General features: G+C 38.8%; 2 protein-coding genes across 4 annotated transcripts; both read left to right on the top strand.

The window, feature by feature from the left end:
* The first annotated feature begins 436 nt into the window (after positions 1–436).
* LOC138011586 (uncharacterized) lies at positions 437–10,844 on the top strand. Its single transcript, XM_068858663.1, has 6 exons — positions 437–880; positions 4,341–4,618; positions 5,655–5,808; positions 6,260–6,572; positions 7,767–7,795; positions 9,062–10,844. The coding sequence occupies exons 1-6, from the start codon at positions 541–543 to the stop codon at positions 10,030–10,032; spliced, it is 2,085 nt and encodes a 694-aa protein (XP_068714764.1). The 5' UTR covers positions 437–540; the 3' UTR covers positions 10,033–10,844.
* A 142-nt stretch (positions 10,845–10,986) lies between these two features.
* Positions 10,987–22,662, top strand: LOC138011585 (uncharacterized). Of its 3 annotated transcripts, none has more exons than XM_068858662.1 (8): positions 10,987–11,089; positions 12,884–13,035; positions 14,687–14,798; positions 16,743–16,894; positions 18,207–18,318; positions 19,141–19,339; positions 19,895–19,929; positions 20,043–22,662. In XM_068858662.1, exons 2-8 carry the CDS (start codon positions 13,012–13,014, stop codon positions 21,005–21,007), a joined length of 1,599 nt encoding a protein of 532 aa, XP_068714763.1. In that variant the 5' UTR covers positions 10,987–11,089; positions 12,884–13,011; the 3' UTR covers positions 21,008–22,662. The 3 variants fall into 3 exon arrangements, with proteins under 3 accessions (XP_068714763.1, XP_068714760.1, XP_068714761.1); XM_068858659.1 differs by lacking the exon at positions 10,987–11,089 and adding an exon at positions 11,396–11,664; XM_068858660.1 differs by lacking the exons at positions 10,987–11,089; positions 12,884–13,035; positions 14,687–14,798 and adding an exon at positions 15,033–15,857.
* Positions 22,663–22,854: the final 192 nt, after the last annotated feature.

The raw sequence follows: 22,854 nt of genomic DNA, 5'->3' as shown, positions 1-22,854 counted from the left end.
CGCCACTTTTAATTCGGGGTCGTATTGCCCTGGACAGGACAGCACAAAGGCGGAGTACACACAATCCGATTAAATATTGAATGTCGGCATATTATTATGCATAAAAACAGCTGTTTCCTTTTTAGAGAAGATTGATTCTGTTATGAAAAGAAACAGAATGTTATCAAATGTTGATTTTTTGTTGAATGATAATATTCAAAATCAGGAAAAACTTCGGGAAGAGCGACCGTCAAAAACTCATCGCAGCCGTCCCACAACTTCATACCAAAGGCGCACTTCCCCCGCAATTAGCGTAATTCGGCAGGTTTATGCAGTCAAATATTAATCGGATCACAAAAGAACCGTTGTCTTCATCAACAGATTATCATACCTCCGTGAAATCGTATTGTATTACTGTCACGAATGACAATAGTGTGATGGTATGCATCATTTCCGGTTACTTCATTTGGGACCTATTGCGGTTAGTCTTTGAGATTGGTCGTTTGGGTATTTCATAGTTCAGACAAACAGGGAATTCACCAACATCAGCATCTCTACATCATGAATTTTGCTCTTGTTGGACTTATCTTGGTTATATTTGTTGCGTTAAATCATTCCCTTGCAAGGATTATAACAGTTGACAGACGATCCGATGGAATTGACCATTTCGAAGTTTTGAGAGATGACGGTGATAACCTTTGCGCATCTTCGGCGAAAGCTACTGAGTTCTGCGCAAAATACGGAGCTATTCATGTGAAAAATTCCAGAGCTTGTACCGGGGAAGAAGAAGCGCTCTACTGTCAGTGCAATTCTACAGAATCAACCTTCCTTTTGCATGAAGAAAGATGTGTTAAAGACGCAAATTTATCGCAGTATCTGTACGGTGCAGGGGGTTTCACGGGTAAGTGGATCCTTAATTTGAGTGTTTTTCATTTTTCGTCATCTTCTGGACTTAAACATTATTAGAAATTGAAATGTAAGGTTGACTTTCAATTTTCAACGGGCTGAAAAATAACTTAAGTGTATGTCTTGACCTTGCCGAAAGAAGTACGTAAATTAAGTCTTATGACATGCGAAATAATTTGACGTTAACTTTCATTTCCTACCACTTTTCATGCATCTCGCCTTTTTGTTATGATATGTCAATACTTGTAGTTAGTAGATCGATGGTTGCAAAAACAAACTTGGTTATGAAACTTTGGTTATCGAAAATTCACGGAGTTGGAGTGTTAATAATTAAGAACGATTGGCTGAGGCTATTGCTCGTTTCAACCAATTTAAGGCTAAAATTGGTTGTTTAAGCTTATCTCTAGCATCTGACTAATTATTAATTATTGTCTTTGACTAAACAGCTATCAAGCAAGTTCTAAAAAAAGCTCTAAGGTTGTAGAAAGATATTTTCCATGGTTATTACTGGCAGTTGCCTGACCTTTGCCGTTTCTCGCTACATGTACCGTGGTGCTAAATCTCTCCATTATGAAGTATAACTTAATACGGAGACATGTGTGCCATACCTTTTTGTAATGATCTGTCAGTTGACAATAATGAGTATAATAAAAATCGATGTCGGTTGATAACAGATGACTAGACGATGATATCAAATTATCCGGCGAGTTATCCTTTGCTAGGCTGGGCTATTTTATCGGTATCTATCTATATCACATGAATTGATTTCCTTGGCAATTGTAATTGCGGAACTTAACCTTGCCTGGACGGCGCTCTTTTCAAAAAGAGGTCAAGGAATACTCCACCGTTTAACTTCGAAACATCGCTAAAAAAATGTAGCTATAATCTGTCATGTCTTTTGCAAAGCATTCACCATACAGTTACGATTTAAACAGAAATTGTCTTCGTTATCCCATTTAAACCCATGGGTGTGCCTGGATCACAATTTCCGGTATGTATTTATATAAGTTAAGGTGTGAGTTAATCAAAGATGTTTGGCCACGCTCCCTTTTACATGCCCTCGAGAAAAATTATTTAATTTTCGTAGTGTTCCCAAAGCCTACGTGAATCTTAAATCAGGATATTTCTGTGTTTTGTGAAAACTCGAGAATAATAAAAGGCAAGAGTTACAATAGAAATATTCGAAACTATCGTAAATTTGTGGTAAGACAGCCTAAAAAGGGTTTATAATAGACTCAAGAAGAGCGCTCGCATTCGAGTCTCAAAATGTGATTTGCGTCTTCTCCGTTCTCTACCATCTACCCTGCTCCGAAGTTAATTTAACACGATGTGGATAGTCACGCTGTTAAAGTGAAGCGGTTATCTTCACCTTCTTAATTGTGAGATTGGAATAAATTGATCTCATCATTTTTCTCGGTTCATTGAACATTCTGACAATGACCTAAGTTTTTGTCTTGCCGATTCTTTTCCTTTTCTTTTTTTTTTTTTTTTTTCATTGTAAAACGAATAAAAGTTGGTTACTTCAAGGTCTCTTTGCAAGAAAGGGTTGATCAAAAGCATAAGACATCTTAGTACGATGTGAAATTTAAAGCGTGGGTGATTAAAATGTTCTAACGCCTTCTTTTCCCTTGCGAGCCTGTTATCCTTAAAACGCGTTTCATTTTCGTATAGTTATGCAGGGAGGTTGGTTTTCTAGTCAATTTTTGGTGGAGTGTATGCTTTTCGTCAGCTGAAAATGACTCAGCTTCACCGCTTTTCTGTTCTCTGCTGAGGCACGGAAGTCTCCCAAACGTTTCGTGCCCGAAATTCTATTCACGAAGCTGCCATCGGCTTGTTTTGATTTTCTGGCTTTTACGATGTTTTCAAGATAACAAAAAGCAAAATGATTGGGAAGTTTGATGACTTTTAAAAAACCTCTCGGTTCTTGAGACCCGAAAAGTTTAGGACATTCCAGAAACGAGCCCCTGCTTGCGTGCCATCTTTCTCACCACTGTATTCTAAAATATTTGAGGATTTTTCCTAACAAATAAACCAATTTCGCTCCCGAAGTAAGAGACGTTTTCAACATTCTTATTTCTTTTCCGATGATGATGATGAAGACATCTTCCCCCAAAATATTTCGCTTGTCGCACACAATGAACAAAGTTTCTCTGTGCGTCGTGCAACCGGATGTTGTGGTCGACGTACGTAAGCTTTGGAAGATGTCACATACAGGTCGAAACGAGTCTTGTGAGCATAAAATGACTTTTATTTCTTCGGATTTTTGTAGCTTGTTTGCAGTACTTGCTATCGGAACCAATCAACTTTTTCATTTGGGTTTTCGTCCACATCACTTGTTGTTTGTTTCATTGAAATTGTATACAACAAGCCTAATTTTTGTCTCTCCTGAGGTCGTTATAGCTTAGCGACCCAATGCATTCCCTTAATAACTAAAAGTTACTACTAGCTTAAAGAAAACAACTTTTTTTTTCGTCTTTGCTTCCGTTCAAAATTTGTCATTAAGCCGGATAGGAACCATCCGTGTGACTCGAAAGTGCATTTCCCACTCACATCCACTACCGATAATCTATACAAGTCACGTTCTTTTTACATGACCTCAAACGCAGAGTTTTCTTCAAATTATACAGTTATACACTCTGCTTCTAAAATTAATTAGAATTCTGTATTTCAGCTCGATCTGGATTTGGTGAACGAATCATGGCTTGGTACGTTTAGCACAAAAAATTGAGGATAAGTAACATAAGGATAGCGGACCTAAGTTTCTTCTTCAATTTTGAAAGAACACCTGACTGCACAAGGAAGAAACCAGCGCATTAAATACACTACAGAGGTGTCACTACGTTAAGAGTATAGATCCCTTACGTTAAAATATTAAAGTAATAATAATAATAATAATAGTGCTTAATACTTATATTAGACTCCCTCAAGTCCTTGTTTAAAACAGTCTTCGCAGCGCAGCAACATTTGGAACATTTTAGGATTTAAATTTTTGTATTTAAGTTCATAACTTAATTGTAATATTGATATACTCGCCTTCCTTATAATTTTAGCTTTTTAACTTTTATATTTGTATTCATAGTTTTATTTTTTGAGGGACATAAGTTTATTTGCCTTTGGCTATTAAGTGTTCAACCCTCGTTAAATAAAGTCTTAGTTCATTCATTCATTCATATTGCGCGCTTTCCATGCAATGATCAAGCGCGCATTACAAGATCATAAAATTAAGCATCATAAAACTGACAATTCTAAAAATGTACAAACCTAATGTGTAATTGAAAAGGTAAAAACCCTAATGAATGCAATAAAATAAAACGTAAAAAAGGAAGGAAAAGGTCAATGAATATTAAACATTAAAGGCGGCTATAAAAAGATGTTTCTTGATTGATTGATTGATTGATTGATTGATTTGTGAGAAACGTGATATACGCTTTACATCTTTTCTCGCTTTATTATAGGCTTAGGATGTAAAAATCGCCTTGTTATACAAGATCTCGGAATCCATGATGCATTTCGCAGTTGTAAGAAGTCCCCAGTCCCTACGCTTCTCACAAACACAAGTGATACCAGACGCTTCTCAGTCTGCAAAGAGCATGCGTCACAAGAGGTGGTCAGTTGCACTCTCGATGTGGGAAACTCTTTGTACTTTCTCCATGGACGATGGTGGAAAATGTGGAGACTAGGACCGAGAAAGAATGAATCGAGGGAAAGCAGTTTGGAGAAAATCCTAATTAAGGTGATCCAAGTTTCTTGTTTATCACTGACATAACAGGGTCGTAGTCAAGCAACCTTAAAGACAGATGAATAGAGCGGTTTTCAATTGACTGTTGTAAAACAAATATCAAAGTGCGAAAAGCGCAATGAACCGATCCAAATTGTAACTTGCTCAAAGCGCGGGAAAAATTATAAATGGTGCGTGCAAGTCGCCATTGGTTTTGGTTTTCCTTTGCATTGGTTGATAAACTGCCGCGAAATTTTTAAACCAATCACTAAGCGTATCAATTGCAATCGCGTCAGGGCTGCGTTGGTGAGTGAGTGCAAGACGGAAATTTGGGGGTATCAAATGAATTGAGCAGCGTAAGGAGATGAGAAAGCTGAAGTTTTGAGCGTTAGTCCTTCGTCAGCGCGGATTTAAGGCAGATGGTTTGTTACGGTTACATTGAAGCAATTGTCAACAAAAGTCAAGGATATAGAGTGGCTATATCGCTTTAGGTAGGGTGTTAACGGGAAATCTTCAGTTTTTCACGAGTTTAAAACTCGAAAATGATAATGTTGAATTCCTTTACTGATAAAGTTATCGTTACATCATCGGCAAACAAGATGATCCTGAGCAAAAACGGTCTTTATCCAGGCGATTTGCCTTAAACTTGAAAAACGTTTGGCCGACTTTTTTGAAGATTACCAAATGCAATCCGTTTCAAAATTGTCCATGCTACTTTTTCCTCTTGTCGTGTTTCTTTTACGTTGTTCAACGGTTTTAAGTGGTTATTGGAATGTTTCATTCTACTTTTTGAGAATTTTGGGTGTCACGAAATTACATAATTTTGCGTGACATAGCCCCTTTAAATTTAGTACCAACTGTAATTACGCAAGTAGGATTGGTACACTTACAGATGATTGGCTTAACAATCTCGCTCCGGGCACCTTTTCAACCACTGAGTGAAACTCCTTTGGAGTAAATAAGTAAGGAATAAAACTCAAAACATAACTCAAAAGTTGCAACTAACCTATTGACTAACAAGGTTTAATGCATTTTCAATTATTTTTTTCAGCTACCTTCAAACATCTCAAAATGGAAAGGCTTATTTGTTCGTTTAGCAACAAACTGCGTGGTACGTTCAGAAATTAGTTTGAGACTTAGGGGACAACCTCCCGATGAAAATATTCAAGCTTGTCTTCTTCTCAAAGTTAGCGGGTCCATTTCTTGTAAGTACAGCACTTTTATGTCACAGTTGATATATTGAGTTGGTTTCTAATAAAAGATTTATGAATTTCAATTTCTATCTGAAAAAAGTAAAGGAAGAGGTTTCGAAGTCATCGGAACGTTGTTTTCCTGGCCAGCTTTTTTTTTCAATTATAAATTGAGTTGGTTTCAATCATCAGATGATTCAGGTAGTTTTGAAGTTTCTGTATATGCCAGGGGGTGCAGTGCTGTACCCTTCTTCGCAGACATTCTTTCCTCCTGAAAGATTGCGTGACGAGGGAGGCTAGGGGTGCTGTAACACCCAATCAATTCATGAATAGAAAAACTGAAATGGTCGGGAATTTAGTTTTTAATCTACTGAAACAAACGGCAAAAATTAAGTCAGTTGTTTGATAATGCATAGGAATATTATTTTGAAATTATTTTCTTGGTTTCTTTCTTTTCTTCTTACAGGGAAGCTGGAATCATATCAAATGAACTTTACTCAGACAATTCTTAGAAACTCTGTTTTTTCCGATCACAATAAAACGCTTGGAAAGAATGAATTTCCGGGAATGGTTTCAATTGCAACACAAAGAATCCCTACAAGTTCGATTCATGTTACAAGTAAAGTCGATGAAGCGAGAACAGACTCAGCTTGGGGTTGGCCGTCTAATTTCCTGGGAGCTTTCTTCGGTGTAGTCGTGGTACTTATAGTAATAATCACTTGTTGGCTTGCTCGTGAAGAACATCTTCGTCGAAAGAAAGGGTTGGATAGGACAGGAAGGTAATATATTTTCTGCTTTATGATGTTTATTTACCATTTTTTAAAACCCGGATTGACCCACACACAGCTCGCAAGGGTAAAATCATATGAGATGAAATTTCAGGCAGGTTAATGGCTTAAGACCGACTTTCAAGATATTTATATATTTCGTTTTTTTTCTCCCATTTGAAAGACAATTTGTTTGAAAAACAACTTTGAAGAAAACCGACTTTCCCTTTTTTCAGTTCCAGTATACTTTGGCTAACTTGAGTCTTGGAACCTTACGGTCATCCATATTAAAGCCTGTCAGTTAGCCCGCGTAGCTGACGGTATTAATTTAGGGAGCTTAAGCACGCGCGTTTTTGAGACGCGGACGGCAACCGGAAGTGAGCTGTTTTCCCTTTTAACTTCAATGTCTTCTCACAACCACATTTACATTGCTAAGTATCATTTTTCCGTTAGAGATGATTGGTATAAAAATCTGGGAGACACCACTGTCCTGGCACGAGTTTAAGAAACGGCTACGGCAACGGCAACGGCAACGCCAAAAAGCAGTAATATTATTGGTTAAAAGGAACCAATATGATCGTGCTGCACGTGCGGCACGCTTCTTTGAACATTCGTCTCCCATACTTGTCGAAACTACTGCTTGAAATGACCAAACTTTAAGGTTTTGACGACAACGTGGACAAACTACAGTGAACTTTTCAGTCTAACTCTTTACTTCAAATCCGTCCGTACCAATCCAGTTATAGGACATTTCGCCCATATTGCACAATATAAACAAGATGGAATAATCATGAAATACTTAGAATAGCTGAAACCTATATTTTAAAGTGACGTTTTCGTCGCCGTAGCCGTCGTGGTTTCTTCAACTCCCTATTGTTGGCGAGAGGCAAATTAACGAGCAGCCAAACCGCGCGGAGAACGGGAAGGGGCGCTAGCGTCCCTCCCCAGTTTCTCCCGCCAACAATACCGCCGGGTAAGAAGGCTACCTGTAGGTGGAAATTTTTTTGGGTTGATGTTTGACCTCAAAAAATATGTGTATTTAAGTGTTACCCCATAATTTTTTTCAAAATCTTTTCAAAGGTAACACGATATTTTGTTGTAAGTTTATTGCGTTATTCCCTATACAATTTTACATGTCATCCATTTACAACTGTATACAAACGTTACATTCATGGGATATTCATCAAACTTTTTCTTTGGTTTCAGCAAAAGACCCAAGAGACGATACACCGTAGGTTAGTAATAATAACTATTTTTATTAGCACGGTATAACAATAACATTCCACTTGTCTAGAACATACAACAACCAATACAGACGATTTTACAGTTGTTTGCTCGGTGACCTGGCCTATGAGTGACTTCGAGGCGGCTGGTGACCTTGTATTGATACAGACCTCACTGCTTTTATCATGTAAATTGTTTTGTTGTAATTCGAATTAGTCGACATTAACATTAGAAAAGCACAAAGGTTTGTATCAAAGCAGGGTCAACGGAAGCCTTGCTTCCATTCTTAGGTCAGGTAACTCAGCTACAACTGTAACATGGTCTATTGAAGAGGCGTTGTCGGAGACTGTAAGACTTGTTTTTTAATTTGTTTGTAGACTGATGTTCTTAATCACAAAATGAGCATTTCGTAAAGACCCAGACCCAATTTTTTTCGTTTACGCGAATTACAAGAATGACCAAGTTGAGAGAAGCAAACTTTCAGTTAGCCAATAAATGGTCCCAAGAGAAACTGGAAACAATTCTCATGCAAAATTTTGGAGGGACAAACAAAGAGTATTGTTGTATTTGTGATATTGGCCAGTTGAGTTAAAGTGTGTTAAACTGTAGAGAGTTAAAGGGAGAGTTTCACGTCTCTGCGCATGGGCAAACTGTCACGTCAGCCCATTTAATTCCATAGTTATTGAAACAATCGAAAGCACTGATGCAGGAAACGGAAAAAATGCCATAGAAGTGGAATTACTCATTGGAATAACATTTGCAATCATTTCCTTTGTGTTATGAACCTACTGCACTCGTGTGTTATGACAACTCGTTTGTAGAATAAAATCTTTTCCTCGTACAGTAAATTCGATGGTCAAAACTAAATTTGATATTTTCTGTGTAAACCCGCAGTGTCTTCCACCAAATTTGGGCCTTAGTCATTCAGTGTATTTGCTTTAATACTCTCTGTGTTTAATTAACATCATCTGGTTCAGTAAGAAACCGTAAAAATTACAACTGCTAGCGATAAAGCTTGGACATGCGCAAAACCGTGAAACTGTCCCTTTAAAGGCATGATTTCAGGAAACGTTTATCATCGAGCGTTTTCCACAGGCGTCGAATAGTGAATTCTTGCGAATCCCTAACAGAAGCCATAAAGTCAAGTGTTAATTTCTATCGGTTAGAATAGGTCGGTAGTGTGAGGTCTCATACGATCGTGAATTCTATCAGTAGCTTTTATCTTATGATTGTGGAAAAATGTATTTGCTAAAATCAGGATATGAATTAACTTGCAGGAAATCCAACGTACGAACGAGGCAGGGACAATAGCCTCGATTTGACGCCAATTTCAATTGTTAATCACTTGGATCCTTCTCCTTATGCAGTGGTTTATCAGCCGATAATGGACAACGCCAGGCCCAGTCCTCACTCCACCGGGGCTGGCTGCAATAACTTTTATGACACTCTGAAAAGTGTAAGCGAAAATGTTCTCCCAAGGAGGGCCTCTTACAAAGTCAGTCGAAGTTCAAAAGGAACGGCAACAGGATCTTCTGGTGCAGAGAGCCTTTATCAGAGTGTTGATGAATTAGAAGGCAAAAACACTGGAAATAGGATGAATGAAAGCGTTCTTGCTTCTTTTGCAAATTCGAACAGAAGTCAATGTAGCTTAACAACGTTCCATCCAAGAGAAAAGCCAAGAAGCCATTCCGAAGGAATTTCTGTACAGAAGAAATCTGAGAAAAAGGAATCGGATGAAATTAATTTGGTTTGCGTTAATGCTAACGGACAAAGTTGTTTTAAGTTAGAAGAGGGAAAACAAAGACCGCAAAAGGAGACTAAAGGATTAGATGAAGGAAAAGGAGTGTTACAAGATGCAACAACAGCAGGTAATTTGACAAGCAGGTGTCAACCGTATCGATTGTCATCGCAGCAAGAGGACGAAAGGGTTGTTGAAAATGACCTTGTGACGAATTTTCCCTCATCACCATCACCCACGCCGAAACTTAATGAAAGAGATTATTTAGAGCACGAGAGAACACGTGGCTCGAATAGACATCCTCAACAGGAAGGTAACATTGCGAGAGACGCTTCTTATGCAAGCAACAGAATTCATGATAGCTTAAATCATGGATTGAGTGATCTGGAAATCGTCATAGACACAGACTGTAGTGAAAGGGATGAAATGGAAGACCAGTCAAACCGGGCAGACCCGTTTTATCATGTATTGGAAGGACCTGATCCTATGACATTGGCAACGTTGGTGTAAGAAGAGATGACGACAATTTCGCAGTGCTTTGCTGTATTGATTAAGATATTTGGCTTTGTACAATGCAGGCTATTGGTTGTATCTGATCGATGTCGAATCTCGATCGCCAAACATAATAAGTGGGGAGACAAGCCAAAAATTGTTAACTGAATCGAGACTTTTTGCGGATTCGAACGAGTTAAATGCGATTCTTATCGTTTATCTAACTTCGTCTCAATTCCTATAGGAATTCCCCAGGGGACAAGAATTGGCTCCTCATAGCATCACTAAACGACCTCAGTGCTTCGTCCGCGATGCGGAAATCCGCCGATAATACGACGGTTGCGAAAATCGTTTCAAAATGCGGCGTGGGTGTTTGCAAGATACAGCAAAACCTTTCAGGCTGTTACCTCTTTTCAGTGACATGGGTCAAAAATGTATTCTAAGGCTGAAACGGATTCTGCCTCCCTCCCCTCACCTGCATGCAGACGAATCGGTTTAGGAACTCTTTTATTATACTTTATGCCACTAGGACGAAGCTGAACAAGTATGGGATTACTTTCCGTTTGTTTGAACTTAATTTTAATTGCGTTTTAAAATCACGCAATTTAGGTCTCTTGAAGGATTGATTAAATCAGTCGCAAGCATGGGTTATAACAGACAATTCATGCATTGCAAATCACGCAAGAGATCCATATCATGCTTTTATGTAACGTTCAAGTTACTATAGAGTCCCAGGTTACCTAAGACTTGGAATTAAGGTTTTGTTAATCGTTGGAACCACTTTGAGTGTATTTTTAATAAACTATTAAATATAATTTATGAAAAAGCAATATTTATTGAATTGTTTAGTTATTCATGTGTCTTTCCTTTCACTTTACTAACAGCTTGCAGCTGACTTCTATTTATTCGAAGTTTTCACTATCGCACATTTGCAAAGAGAATTCGAGACTACACAGTTGTTCTCCGGCGATTGATTACTTCATTCTCATTACGTTTTGCTAAACCGAGTAGTACCTTACCCTAAAGGGAACAGTTGCCGAGAGATCAGGGTGTCATTCTCTGTACTGCCCTGAGGGTGAGTATGTTGTATCGTGTTGGGTTTCTTGTGCTGGGCATGTGGTGCGGACACAGAAAAACAAATGTTCATCTTCGAGGATAGTATCCCGTTTCCAATATACAACAGAGTAAACCAATTGAGATTTGGTACATTGACTTTCCAAAGGACATTCAACTCAAAATGTCTCCTTTCTATTCGGTCATAGAAAAGAAAGAGTCATCGTGGTTTCATAATCTTGTGACCAATGGAAGGCGCGGGAAGTGTCATCATCTTCTGAAAATGAAATTTGCTTTGGTTTCGATCAATTATTTTGTATGATACAGAGATAACAACGCGGCACTCCTTTTTCCGGTAATCGGGGGCTATTAGCTTCGAACTCAGAACACTGCAGGATGTTCTTAAATGATTAAGATAAAGGATGGTGTTTCTTTTAGCCATTACCCAGATAGGGTTACTGGCTTTCGGTCTGACTTCAGAGGCCTTTGTCAATATCAACGCACATCCGATTACTGAAGATATCAGCCAAAGCCTTCGTTGCAGTTCGTTGACGTACAGGTGTAATCGTACGCTCACGATCCGGAGGATCAAAACAGGTAATGAAATATTAAGTCGAAATTCTCACGATTTACAGCCATTCAAGGCGTTATAAAGACTTCGAAGGCTATGAAGTCTCGTGTGTTCGAAAGTGAGGGTGTTTTTTACCGAACGAAAAAGCGGATGTTAGTTGATTTGGAGACGGTTTTTGAAAAAAGGAATTCTGAGACAATAGAGGGAGAAAAGTGAGAGGTTTTTCAATTATCAAATACTTAAATGCAGAAAGTTAGTTATGTCAAGATCGTTTTGGATCAAACTGGTAAATTTCATGCATTTATTTGTTTGTTTGCTCGTTCAGTTTTTTTACTTTTTCAATGCTAACCGACAGACTTGATCGTGAAAGGATCTGAGACAGCCAACAATAAAAGGCATTTAGGTTCTTGTTATAATTAATTTCTGACTTTGTATCAACCTTAGCAGTGGGTAATCGAAAATACAATGGTACTCGACGTGAACTTTTGTGTGTACCTAGAATACACTTCTTCCGTACCTGCGCTTCCGTGTCAAACAATGGGCCATTTCCGAGTTGCTGTTTGACTCGGTTTCGAAGCGAGTCTTGGTGCTCGACTATTGAAAGGGAAATGAGTTTGATTTGCATAAGAATACGCAACTCATTTTCATTTTAATGGTTGTGCACCAGCACTCGCTTTGAAACTGAGGCATGCAGCAACTCGGAAATGGGCTATTCCAAGAGAAAATGAGGGGACAGAGAAGGAGGCTCCCGGTCCAGCCCTTGGGATATGTCATGTCCACGAAAGTTATTTTTAGACGAACGGAAGTCTTCCGAGACGTCCGCATGCAGTCTAACCTCGGTCCGATGTTTGAAAGAAAATATGTATTCATCAGCCTTCCACGTGCGCCATCATTTTCTCTTTTCACTAAGAACCTGAGAGCGAGGCAAGACTGCATGCGGACCTCTCAGAAGACAGACTTCCGCTAGAACAAAAACTTCCGCTCGTCTAAAAATAACTTTCGTGGACATAACATATCCCGGCCAACGACTTGAGCCTCCCTCTCTGTCCCCTCATTTTCTCTTGGCTATTCCTTTTGCCTATTCTCGTCCCAGTCTCTCCAAGTACTTCTTTTCGCTCGATCAGCTCTCGGTTGTAAAGAGAAAAGCCATGGCAACTAAAAGCAATTTTGTTGTTTATTGATTTTAGCCATTCGCTTGCTTTGTTTTTGCTTTTGTTTGTTAGTTAGTTTGTTTGTTTTTTGTAGTCTCCAACAGTAGTGATTGTAAAGAGGCACAGATTCTCACCAGAGATCCTTGTAAAATAGGACACATCAGCGAACGCTGTAATGTATCGGATGGCATTTGTGTCTCTGAACTGAGAAGGAAGAATGGAATGAAAATCAAGTTCAAGTTACATGTAGGTGTAATTAACCGAAGTGGAGGTGGCTAGCAGAGGATATGCGGAGTTTGAGTAGCCAATCACAGCGTGCCTTCAACGCTATCCACTGTTTTAGTATATACTAATTTGATAGACTATTTTACAGTTGTAGCTAAGTTACCTGGCTTAAGAATGGAAGCGAGGCTTCCGTTGATCCTGTTTTGATACAAACCTTCGTGCTTTTCTCATTTTAATTAAGACTAATTTAGCATTACAACAACACAATTTACACGATGAAAGCAGTGAAGGTCTGTATCAAGACAAGGTCTCCGGCAACCTCGAAGCCATTCATAGGCTAGGTCACTGAGCAAACAACTGTAAAATGGGCTATTCAATACTTGCACAATTCCATAATACACCTCTATTACCCCTAAAACTTTTGCATAACCATGGTGTGCAATTTCTCCTGGGACATGAAAATGTCTCAAGAGAAGTCGAAAACAATGCCTATGCAGATTTTTGAGGGATAAAAGAGGTGTATTACGGGATTTGTGCAAGTAGTGAATTGCTTATAGTCACTCTTATGTCATTTTATGAGCACATTGGGAAGACGATAGCCATAACCATCGCGCACCTGCAACGGTCTTTTAGGTGACACAAAGCTAACGGTTGTAAAATCTCTTCGTAAAGAAGTCTGCTTTCTTGGCAACGGCCGAAAGGAATCGACTGGTGCCCTGGACTCTGAATCTCGGTTGTCCTTTTGCTTGTTGCAAAGCGAAGGGCTTAAATCGTTTCACAAAGACGCATCATACAGTTGCCTTTGTACTGATTTCTTTAGAATATGTGACAAGAATGATCGCAATTAATTATCAATTAGTTTTAACATTTTTATTCATTTTATTTTACATGTATGTTTATAACTACATTAGTGATTATTTATTCGTGTATTCATTCCATACTGACTTGATGCGAAAGCGTTGGCTGTTAATAAAGAAGAAAGAGAAGTAGATGGCTTCACGGATAATCTGAGCGGAAGTCGCCATCAAAGTATAGTAAAGATGACTTCCGTTCAGTCGGTCGACACATTGGTCACTCAGATCTCAGGGCTTTATTCAACCAAACAATGTGACTGTTATTGAATCCTTGAAGAGCAGAGCTCCAAGAAAACTTTGTGACATTTATCACCCGTAATTTCTGGGCGCAGGTGACGTTGAGTATGAGCACACTTTGTGATGCTTATTAAAATCGTTCCTTTTTTTTTTTTAATTACACTCCTACACTTTACATACAATTATTACAGTACATTAAAATAGTGACAATACATGCTATTTACAATGTAATACCTATTAATTGTACATAACTATTAAAAGACAACTTACCAAAATAATTTGTAGTCCTGTAATATGATAATTTCAAACGGAAAGTACATTGCCTAAATTACCCCATTTCTTGTCGAACCAGCCGTTATCTTTACCCTTAAAATATGTGTAACGTTCTACTTCATACTTTATTATTATCTTGACCTTAAATCCTTTAATATTTGAAACTAATGTTTCCTCTGCAGTCCCACAAGTGTAGTTTGCCAATAATATTCGGGAACTAAATAAAAAGTGTAGACTAAGTACCTAGTTACTGGCTCCTGGCTGTTCTAATTTTACTTATTGATGCTTTGTTTTTGATCTTGATACAGTGTCGGTGGTGTTCCAAAACAGAACCAATCAGCATAACCATCAGGCAGAACGCAAGTGGAGTAATCAGAACGAAGGCATGTGTGTACGAAAAACACTGTGAAACAAGACAAGGTGCATTACATTCTAAAGTGTAGTTCAGCTCCTTATTTTTGCCATAACTTTTAAGGGATATAACATTCAGTTAAGAAACATCCATGTGTGAAGCAAACTGAGAGAAAAGTTCTTTCACTTTCTGGGGCCTCACTAGCGGTTGGATTTTCCTCTACGTAAAGGCTATTAACTTCTGAAAAGTCAGAGGCGAACATTGAATAAGACATTTCTGCTCAGGAACCTGACGAGTAACGACGTCGAAAGCACTGGTGCAACCGAGCAGAGAAATAAAGGATATTATTACATGGCCGGTTGGGGATACGAATTTTATCTTCGAGTGCTGAAAGTATCTCTCACTCGTTCTCTTCGCTCACTCAGATACTCTCAGCACGAGAAGATCGAATTCGTATCCCCAACCGGCCATGTAATGTTCTTTTTATTATATAGATATTGATGAAATGTCTAGATTTAAAACAACTTGTTTTAATCATTTTCGAAATGATGAAAAAGTGGTCACCAACCGGTAAAACACGCATATTGTGTAACATAAAACAATATTTGAAAGTTATGAGAAACAAATAATGATAATGTAAAATTTTGCAATAAAGTTGACTTCCGGAATGATATTCAACTCAAAATGTCTCCTTTCTATTCGGTCATAGAAAAGAAAGAGTCATCGTGGTTTCATAATCTTGTGACCAATGGAACGCGCGGGAAGTGTCATCATCTTCTGAAAATGAAATATGCTTTGGTTTCGATCAATTATTTTGTATGATACAGAGATAACAACGCGGCACTCCTTTTTCCGGTAATCGGGGGCTATTAGCTTCGAACTCAGAACACTGCAGGATGTTCTTAAATGATTAAGATAAAGGATGGTGTTTCTTTTAGCCATTACCCAGATAGGGTTACTGGCTTTCGGTCTTACTTTAGAGGCCTTTGTCAATATCAAGGCACAGATTAAGGAAGATATCTGCCAAAGCCTTCGTTGCAGTTCGTTGACGTACAGGTGTAATCGTACGCTCACGAGCCCATATGACAGTAAGTCATTCAGTGTTACAATCCAGAGGAGCAAAAAAGGTAATTGAAATATTTAGTGGAAATTCTCACGATTTACAGCCATTCAAGGCGTTATATAGACTTCGAAGGCTATGAAGTCTCGTGTGTTCGAAAGTGAGGGCGTTTTTTACCGAACGAAAAAGCGGATGTTACTTGATTTGGAGACGGTTTTTGAAAAAAAGAATTCTGAGACAATAGAGGGAGAAAAGTGAGAGGTTTTTCTATTATCAAATACTTTAATAAATGCAGAAAGTTAGTTATGTCAAGATTCTTTTGGATCAAACTGATAAATTTCATGCATTTATTTGGTTGTTTGCTCGTTCAGTTTTTTCACTTTTTCAATGCTAACCGACAGACTTGATCGTGAAAGGATCTGAGACAGCCAACAGTGCAAGGCATTTAGGTTCTTGTTATAATTTATCTCTGACTTTGTATCAACCTTAGCAGTGGGTGATCGAAAATACAATGGTACACGACGTGAACTTTTGTGTGTAACTAGATTACACTTCTTCCGTACCTGTGCTGCCGTGTCAAACAATGGGCCATTTCCGAGTTGCTGTTTGACTCGGTTTCGAAGCGAGTCTTGGTGCTCAACTATTGAAAGGGAAATGAGTTTGATTTGCATAAGAATACGCAACTCATTTTCATTTTAATGGTTGTGCACCAGGACTCGCTTTGAAACTGAGGCATGCAGCAACTCGGAAATGGGCTATTCCTTTTGCCTATTCTCGTCCCAGTCTCTCCAAGTACTTCTTTTCGCTCGATCAGCTCTCGGTTGTAAAGAGAAAAGCCATGGTAACTAAAAGCAATTTGGTTGTTTTTTTTATTTTAGCCATTCGCTTGCTTTGTTTTTGCTTTTGTTTGTTAGTTAGTTAGTTTGTTTGTTTGTTTGTTTGTTTGTTGTAGTCTCCAACAGTAGTGATTGTAAATTGGCGCTGATTCTCAACAGAGATCCTTGTAAAATGGGACCCATCAGCGAACGCTGTAATGTATCGTATGGCATTTGTGTCACTGTACTGAGAAGCAAGAATGGAATGGAAATCAAGTTCAAGTTACATGTAGGTGTAATAAGCCATTTCCGAGTTCATGTCTGCCTCCTCTTCAAAGCGAGTCTAAGTGCGAAGTTTTTGTGATGGTAATTAGTTCTACTTTACATAAGAATGAAAACTGATTTTCATAAGAAAAACTTCGCACTTAGACTCATTTTGAAGGGGAGGCAGAGTTGAACTCGGAAATGGCCTATTAAGAACTATTCACCGAAGTGGAGGTGAATAGCAAAGGATATTCGGAGTTTGAGTAGCCAATCAGAGCGCGCTTTCAACGCTATCCACTGTTTTAGTATATACTAATTTGATAGACCATTTTACAGTTGTAGCTAAGTTACCTGGCCTAAGAATGGAAGCGAGGCTTCTGTTGACCCAGCTTTCATACAAACCGTCGGGCTTTTCTCATGTTAATTAAGACTAATTTAGCATTACAACAACACAATTTACATGATAAAAGCAGTGAGGTTTGTATCAAGACAAGGTCACCGGCAGCCTCGAAGCCATTCATAGGCTCGGTCACTGAGCAAACAGCAAACTACATTAGTGATTATTTATTCGTGTATTCATTCCATACTGACTTGATGCGAAAGCGTTGTCTGTTAATAAAGGAGAAAGAGAAGTACATGGCTTCACGGATAATCTGAGCGGAAGTCGCCATCAAAGTTTAGTAAAGATGACTTCCGTTCAGGCGGTCGACACATTGGCAATTGGTCACTCAGACACAACAGTCATTCTCAGGGCTTCATTCAACCAGACAATGTGACTGTTATTGAATCCTTGAAGAGCAGAGCTCCAAGAAAACTTTGTGACATTTATCACCCGTAATTTCTGGGCGCAGGTGACGTTGAGTATGAGCACACTTTGTGATGCTTATTAAAATCGTTCCTTTTTTTTTTTTAATTACACTCCTGCACTTTACGTACAATGATTACAGTACATTAAAATAGTGACAATACATGCTATTTACAATGTAATACCTACTAATTGTACATAACTATTAAAAGACAACTTACCAAAATAATTTGTAGTCCTGTAATATGATAATTTTAAACGGAAAGTACATTGCCTAAATTACCCTATTTCTTGTCGAACCAGCCGTTATCTTTACCCTTAAAATATATGTAACGTTTTACTTCATACTTCATTTTTATCTTGACCTTAAATCCTTGAATATTTGGAACTAATGTTTCTTCTGCAGTCCCACAAGTGTAGTTTGCCAATGATGCTCGGGAACTAAGTAAAAATTGTACACTAAGTACCTTTTTACTGGCTCGTGGCTGCTCTAATTTTACTTATTGATACTTTGTTTTTGATCTTGATACAGTGTCTTTGGTGTTCCAAAAAAGAACCAATCAGCATCACCATCGGGCAAAACGCAAGTGGAGTAATCAGAACGAAGGCATGTGTGTACGGAAAACTCTGTGAAACAAGACAAGGTGCATTACATTCTAAAGTATAGTTCAGCTCCTTATTTTTGCCATACCTTTTAAGGGATATAACATTCAGTTAAGAAACATCCATGTGTGAAGCAAACTGAGAGAAAAGTTCTTTCACTTTCTGGGGCCTCACTAGCGGTTGGATTTTCCTCTACGTAAAGGCTATTAACTTCTGAAAAGTCAGAGGCGAACATTGAATAAGACATTTTTCTCAGGAGCCTGACGAGTAACGACGTCGAAAGCACTGGTGCAACCGAGCAGAGAAATAAAGGATATTATTACATGGCCGGTTGGGGATACGAATTTTATCTTCGAGTGCTGAAAGTATCTCTCACTCGTTCTCTTCGCTCACTCAGATACTTTCAGCACGAGAAGATCGAAATGATGATGAAATGTCCAGATTTAAAACAACTTGTTTTAATCATTTTCGAAATGATGAAAAAGTGGTCACCAACCGGTAAAACACGCATATTGTGTAACATAAAACAAGATTTGAAAGTTATGAGAAACAAATAATGATAATGTAAAATTTTGCAACAAAAATGTTAATGTAGTAGAGAAGAATTACGTTAAAGCACAAAAGTATCTTACAATGAAGAGGAAGCTCGCGTTTTATTGGCTAATCGTGTTCGTTACCATGACGACATCTATGTTCTCACATGTGAAAGATAAAAATGATATCTTCACTGCGCGCGGTAAAGATATGATTTTTAATGAAAAGGAAAAATCCTGGTATTTCATCAGTGTCCATATAGTAAATGGATTTTAAATCATCTTGACCACATGTAGAATTTTATTAACACTGATTTACATTTATCATAGACATGGTATGTACATATAAATATTCCAAGGAAGAAATTGATCAAGATCAAGGATTGAAACCTAGACTAATCGATGAGAAAGGAAAGGACAGAGAAACAACGAGACATATCACAACAATCTTTTGTTTTGTTATGCTTTGTTTGCTGCTGGAAATTTTAGCTTGTGTTCTTTTGTTCATCTGGATGCGCAACAAACACTGGTAACCATTTATTCAATAATAAATAATGATATGTCAAATCTATTTAGTAAAAAAAGGTTAAGTTTGCTACGAGCCTAGAAGACCCATCAGGCCGGGGCTTATCTCCGGTTACTGTAGCATGAAGCGACAAGGAGTATTTCTACTCCCCCCTGGATGGGATGCTAGTCCATCGCAGGGTTACCCCCAGCATTAAAGTCGCCTGTACCCATTTATACACCTGGGTGGAGAGAGGCACCGTGAGAGTAAAGTGTCTTGCCCAAGAAGACAACACAATGTCCCCGGCCAGTGGCCCGTTTCTCGAAAGTCCCGAGAACTCTTCGGGCCCGAAAATCCATTTGTGAAACTAGCAACTTCTTGTTTTGGAAAGCCGATCTTTTGACATGTTTTCAAGGTAACAAAAAGAAAAATTACTGTGAAGTTTGACGACTTAAATCCTCTCCGTTCTTGAGATACAAAGGGAATTGTGACACCCGAAAATGGCCCGTAAAGTTTACTTAAAATGGGAAAAAAGATGGCACTCGAATGACATTTGGAATTGTTACTTGATCTTTACAGGAAGCCTGCGACACCTGAAATCGAAAACTCTTTCGGTAAGTAATGATAAAAAGAGACAAGATTTTTTTGTTGTTGCCCTTATCCATATTTCATTCTGTTTCGTCATAGTTATCTCCTGCATTGACATTGGCATCATTGTTATCATCAGGTATCCCTTCTGACGACGAGCCTGGGCAGTTGTCTCCGAACTCACCACAGTCTCCAGGCACGAACAACAGGGCGCCCAGGGTGATTGCAAATAATGATCACCCATCAGAAGAACGAGACAAAAGTCGGGAAATGGATTCCGCTGTTGAACCAGCTCGCTATCGAAGCCTCTGCCAAAACAGAAATCTAGGAATGTCTGATGGTAGATATATCACCAACGGAGACCGAGAACTTGGAAGGATAGTTAAAAACGAAGAACCATTATATTGGGTTCTTGAGGGACCAGGCCCATCCGAAGAAGGACCAAGAAGTTCAGGCAAACCATCCACATCATTGTTATCATCAGGTATCCCTTCTGACGACGAGCCTGTGCGGTTGTCTCCGAACTCACCACAGTCCCCAGGCACGAATCGAGAAATCTTCCAAGCCCTGTTGCCGAACAACAGGGCGCCCAGGGTGATTGCAAATAATGATGACCCATCAGAGGAACGAGACGAAAGTCGGGAAATGGATTCCGCTGTTGAACCAGCTCGCTATCGAGGTCTCTGCCAAAACAGAAATCTAGGAATGTCTGATGGTAGATATATCACCAACGGAGACCAAGAACTTGGAAGGATAGACAAGAACGAAGAACCATTTTATTGGGTTCTTGAGGGACCAGGCCCATCCGAAGAAGGACCAAGAAGTTCAGGCGAACCATCCAGTTTTTCCAGAATTCATCAAGACCCCTTGCGTGGCGTTACAGAGGAACTACCAGTTCAAAATATGAATACATGCAAGGAATCCCTGTATGGTGTTGTTGAAATCCCGATAGGCGTGACTGAACGTTTATTCAAGGAACAAGAAGCTGGAAACACAGATGATCAGCCTGACAGTGGACTTTCCCGTGGTGCGGCGATCGGCACATTTATCATGTCCTTGAAACACAAAGTCAGACCCAAACCCAAAGCCAAAGTTGAAGCTTAAACCCTTTTCAGAAATGGCCTTGCAAAGCTTGAACAGCATTGAAGTTTAGAGAAAATAATTAAGAAAATTTCACTTAGGGGCGGACCATTAGAAACAAGACGCCTAAGAGCGTTTTCGTGGGATGCACAAAGAGTTAACACAAATTGTCTAGTTATAGATGGTTTTCACACAGTTGGTGCACTGAGCAATCGAGAAAAAAGTGTTCTGGGAATATGACTCTATCATAATGCAAAACATGAGCCAAAATTTGCTATTCTCTTGTGCACCTACATGGCCCTCATCACGTGATTAAAAACCATCTACAGTAAACTACCATGGTTAGTTCAACGGAGCACTGGGTCGAATTCTCACTGAGGCCTCCTGCCACAGGTACCCCACTAAATTACCGGAAGGGGGTAAAGATCCATGCTGGAATTTTTTAAAGACCAATGTGCCTGCAGAAATTTTTTCTGGGATGCGGGATTTTTCTTTAGGCACAACCGCTTGAGGGATTTTTTAAAGGCAATTTCCCATTGCAGAAATTCGTTGTTTTTTAAAGGGGAAATTGGTCTTTTCCTTATTTAGAAAGAAAAGAAAATGTACCAAAATGTCAATCCCACGTGCAGGGCGTGCAAAAACATTCTTTGTATCATTTACGTTGTTTTGTGGGCTTATCCTAGTTGTTGACTCGTCGTTGCCTTTGATTTCGTCGTCGTACATTAAGAAGAAAACGCCTCATATCCTAGGAAACTAATGTTCCGTATCTCCATTATGTGATAAAGACCTCGTGAGTCCGTAGGTAAGTGCGGAAAAAAATATCTCTCCAGTCACGTCAATTGATGTTTCATCATCTCCGCTTTTAAATTTGTAACTAAATTGACCTCGGTAAAATAAACCAACAGACGTGCGGATGAGGTAAAACAGTGGAAAACAAAGACTGCAAGTCAAACGAAAATAGCCTGTCATAACCATGACGGTAGAAAAACAAATTTGGACGGGAAACAAAGGAAAATACAAACGACGAAGCGGAGATTGAATTGACGTTATTAATTACTTTTTCAAGTGTCAATTAGGCCCCAGTTATTTAAACGATGAATGGCGCTATCCACCGGATAAATCACTATCAAGTGGATAAGTCCTAGCGAAATCAACCTTTTGATCAACTGAGGCCAGAGCTTTAGATGCTCTCGAAACAAAGGTTTTTGTACCAGTGGTTGGTGCATTGGAACTCAACATTGAACTCAAATCGATGTCGTCTTCATTAGCCATATTACACTAGAAACCTTGATTTTTGGGTGGAGGAAAGACAAAAATAGCTTCCGTCAAATTCTGGAGAACTGACTGAGTATTTAAGGTGGCAGAAGCAGACGGGGAATTAGTATGGGTAATCAAATGGTGACGAGTGAAATAAGGGAATAATTTCACGCGCGTTTTGTCCCGAAAAATCAAATAATTTTCTAATACCGAGCCGTTTTTGTCCGAATGGAAAGTGCACAACGTAAACATTATGCAAGTCACCTCTGTCTACATAGTCTTTTGCAGGGAAGAGGTTTGCTCTCCTGTGGCAACTTTCATGGTATACAATTTAATACACAGAAAAAACATTTTCATCATGACATTTTGGCCTATCTCTTACAGTTTAGTCTCGTTGGTTATTCAGTTTTAACTAAAATTACAACGAACTTTTTCTTTTTCATCTTTAACGGCTTTGTCGCGACGGTAGTATGTAAGTATCTCAGCTAATCCGTTTAATTTGTTTTTGTAAGTATGCGAATAATGCATCAATTCATTCATTGTATTTTTCTTATAAATAGGATTAAATTCAAATTGTAAACCTCATCACAACTAAAGATGGCATAAGTATGTCG

The sequence above is a fragment of the Montipora foliosa genome, chromosome 7 (assembly GCF_036669935.1).
Source record: "Montipora foliosa isolate CH-2021 chromosome 7, ASM3666993v2, whole genome shotgun sequence".
Taxonomy (NCBI): domain Eukaryota; kingdom Metazoa; phylum Cnidaria; class Anthozoa; order Scleractinia; family Acroporidae; genus Montipora; species Montipora foliosa.
The sequence above is the reverse complement of the archived record's forward strand: the minus strand, read 5'-3'. Positions and strand labels throughout refer to the sequence as shown.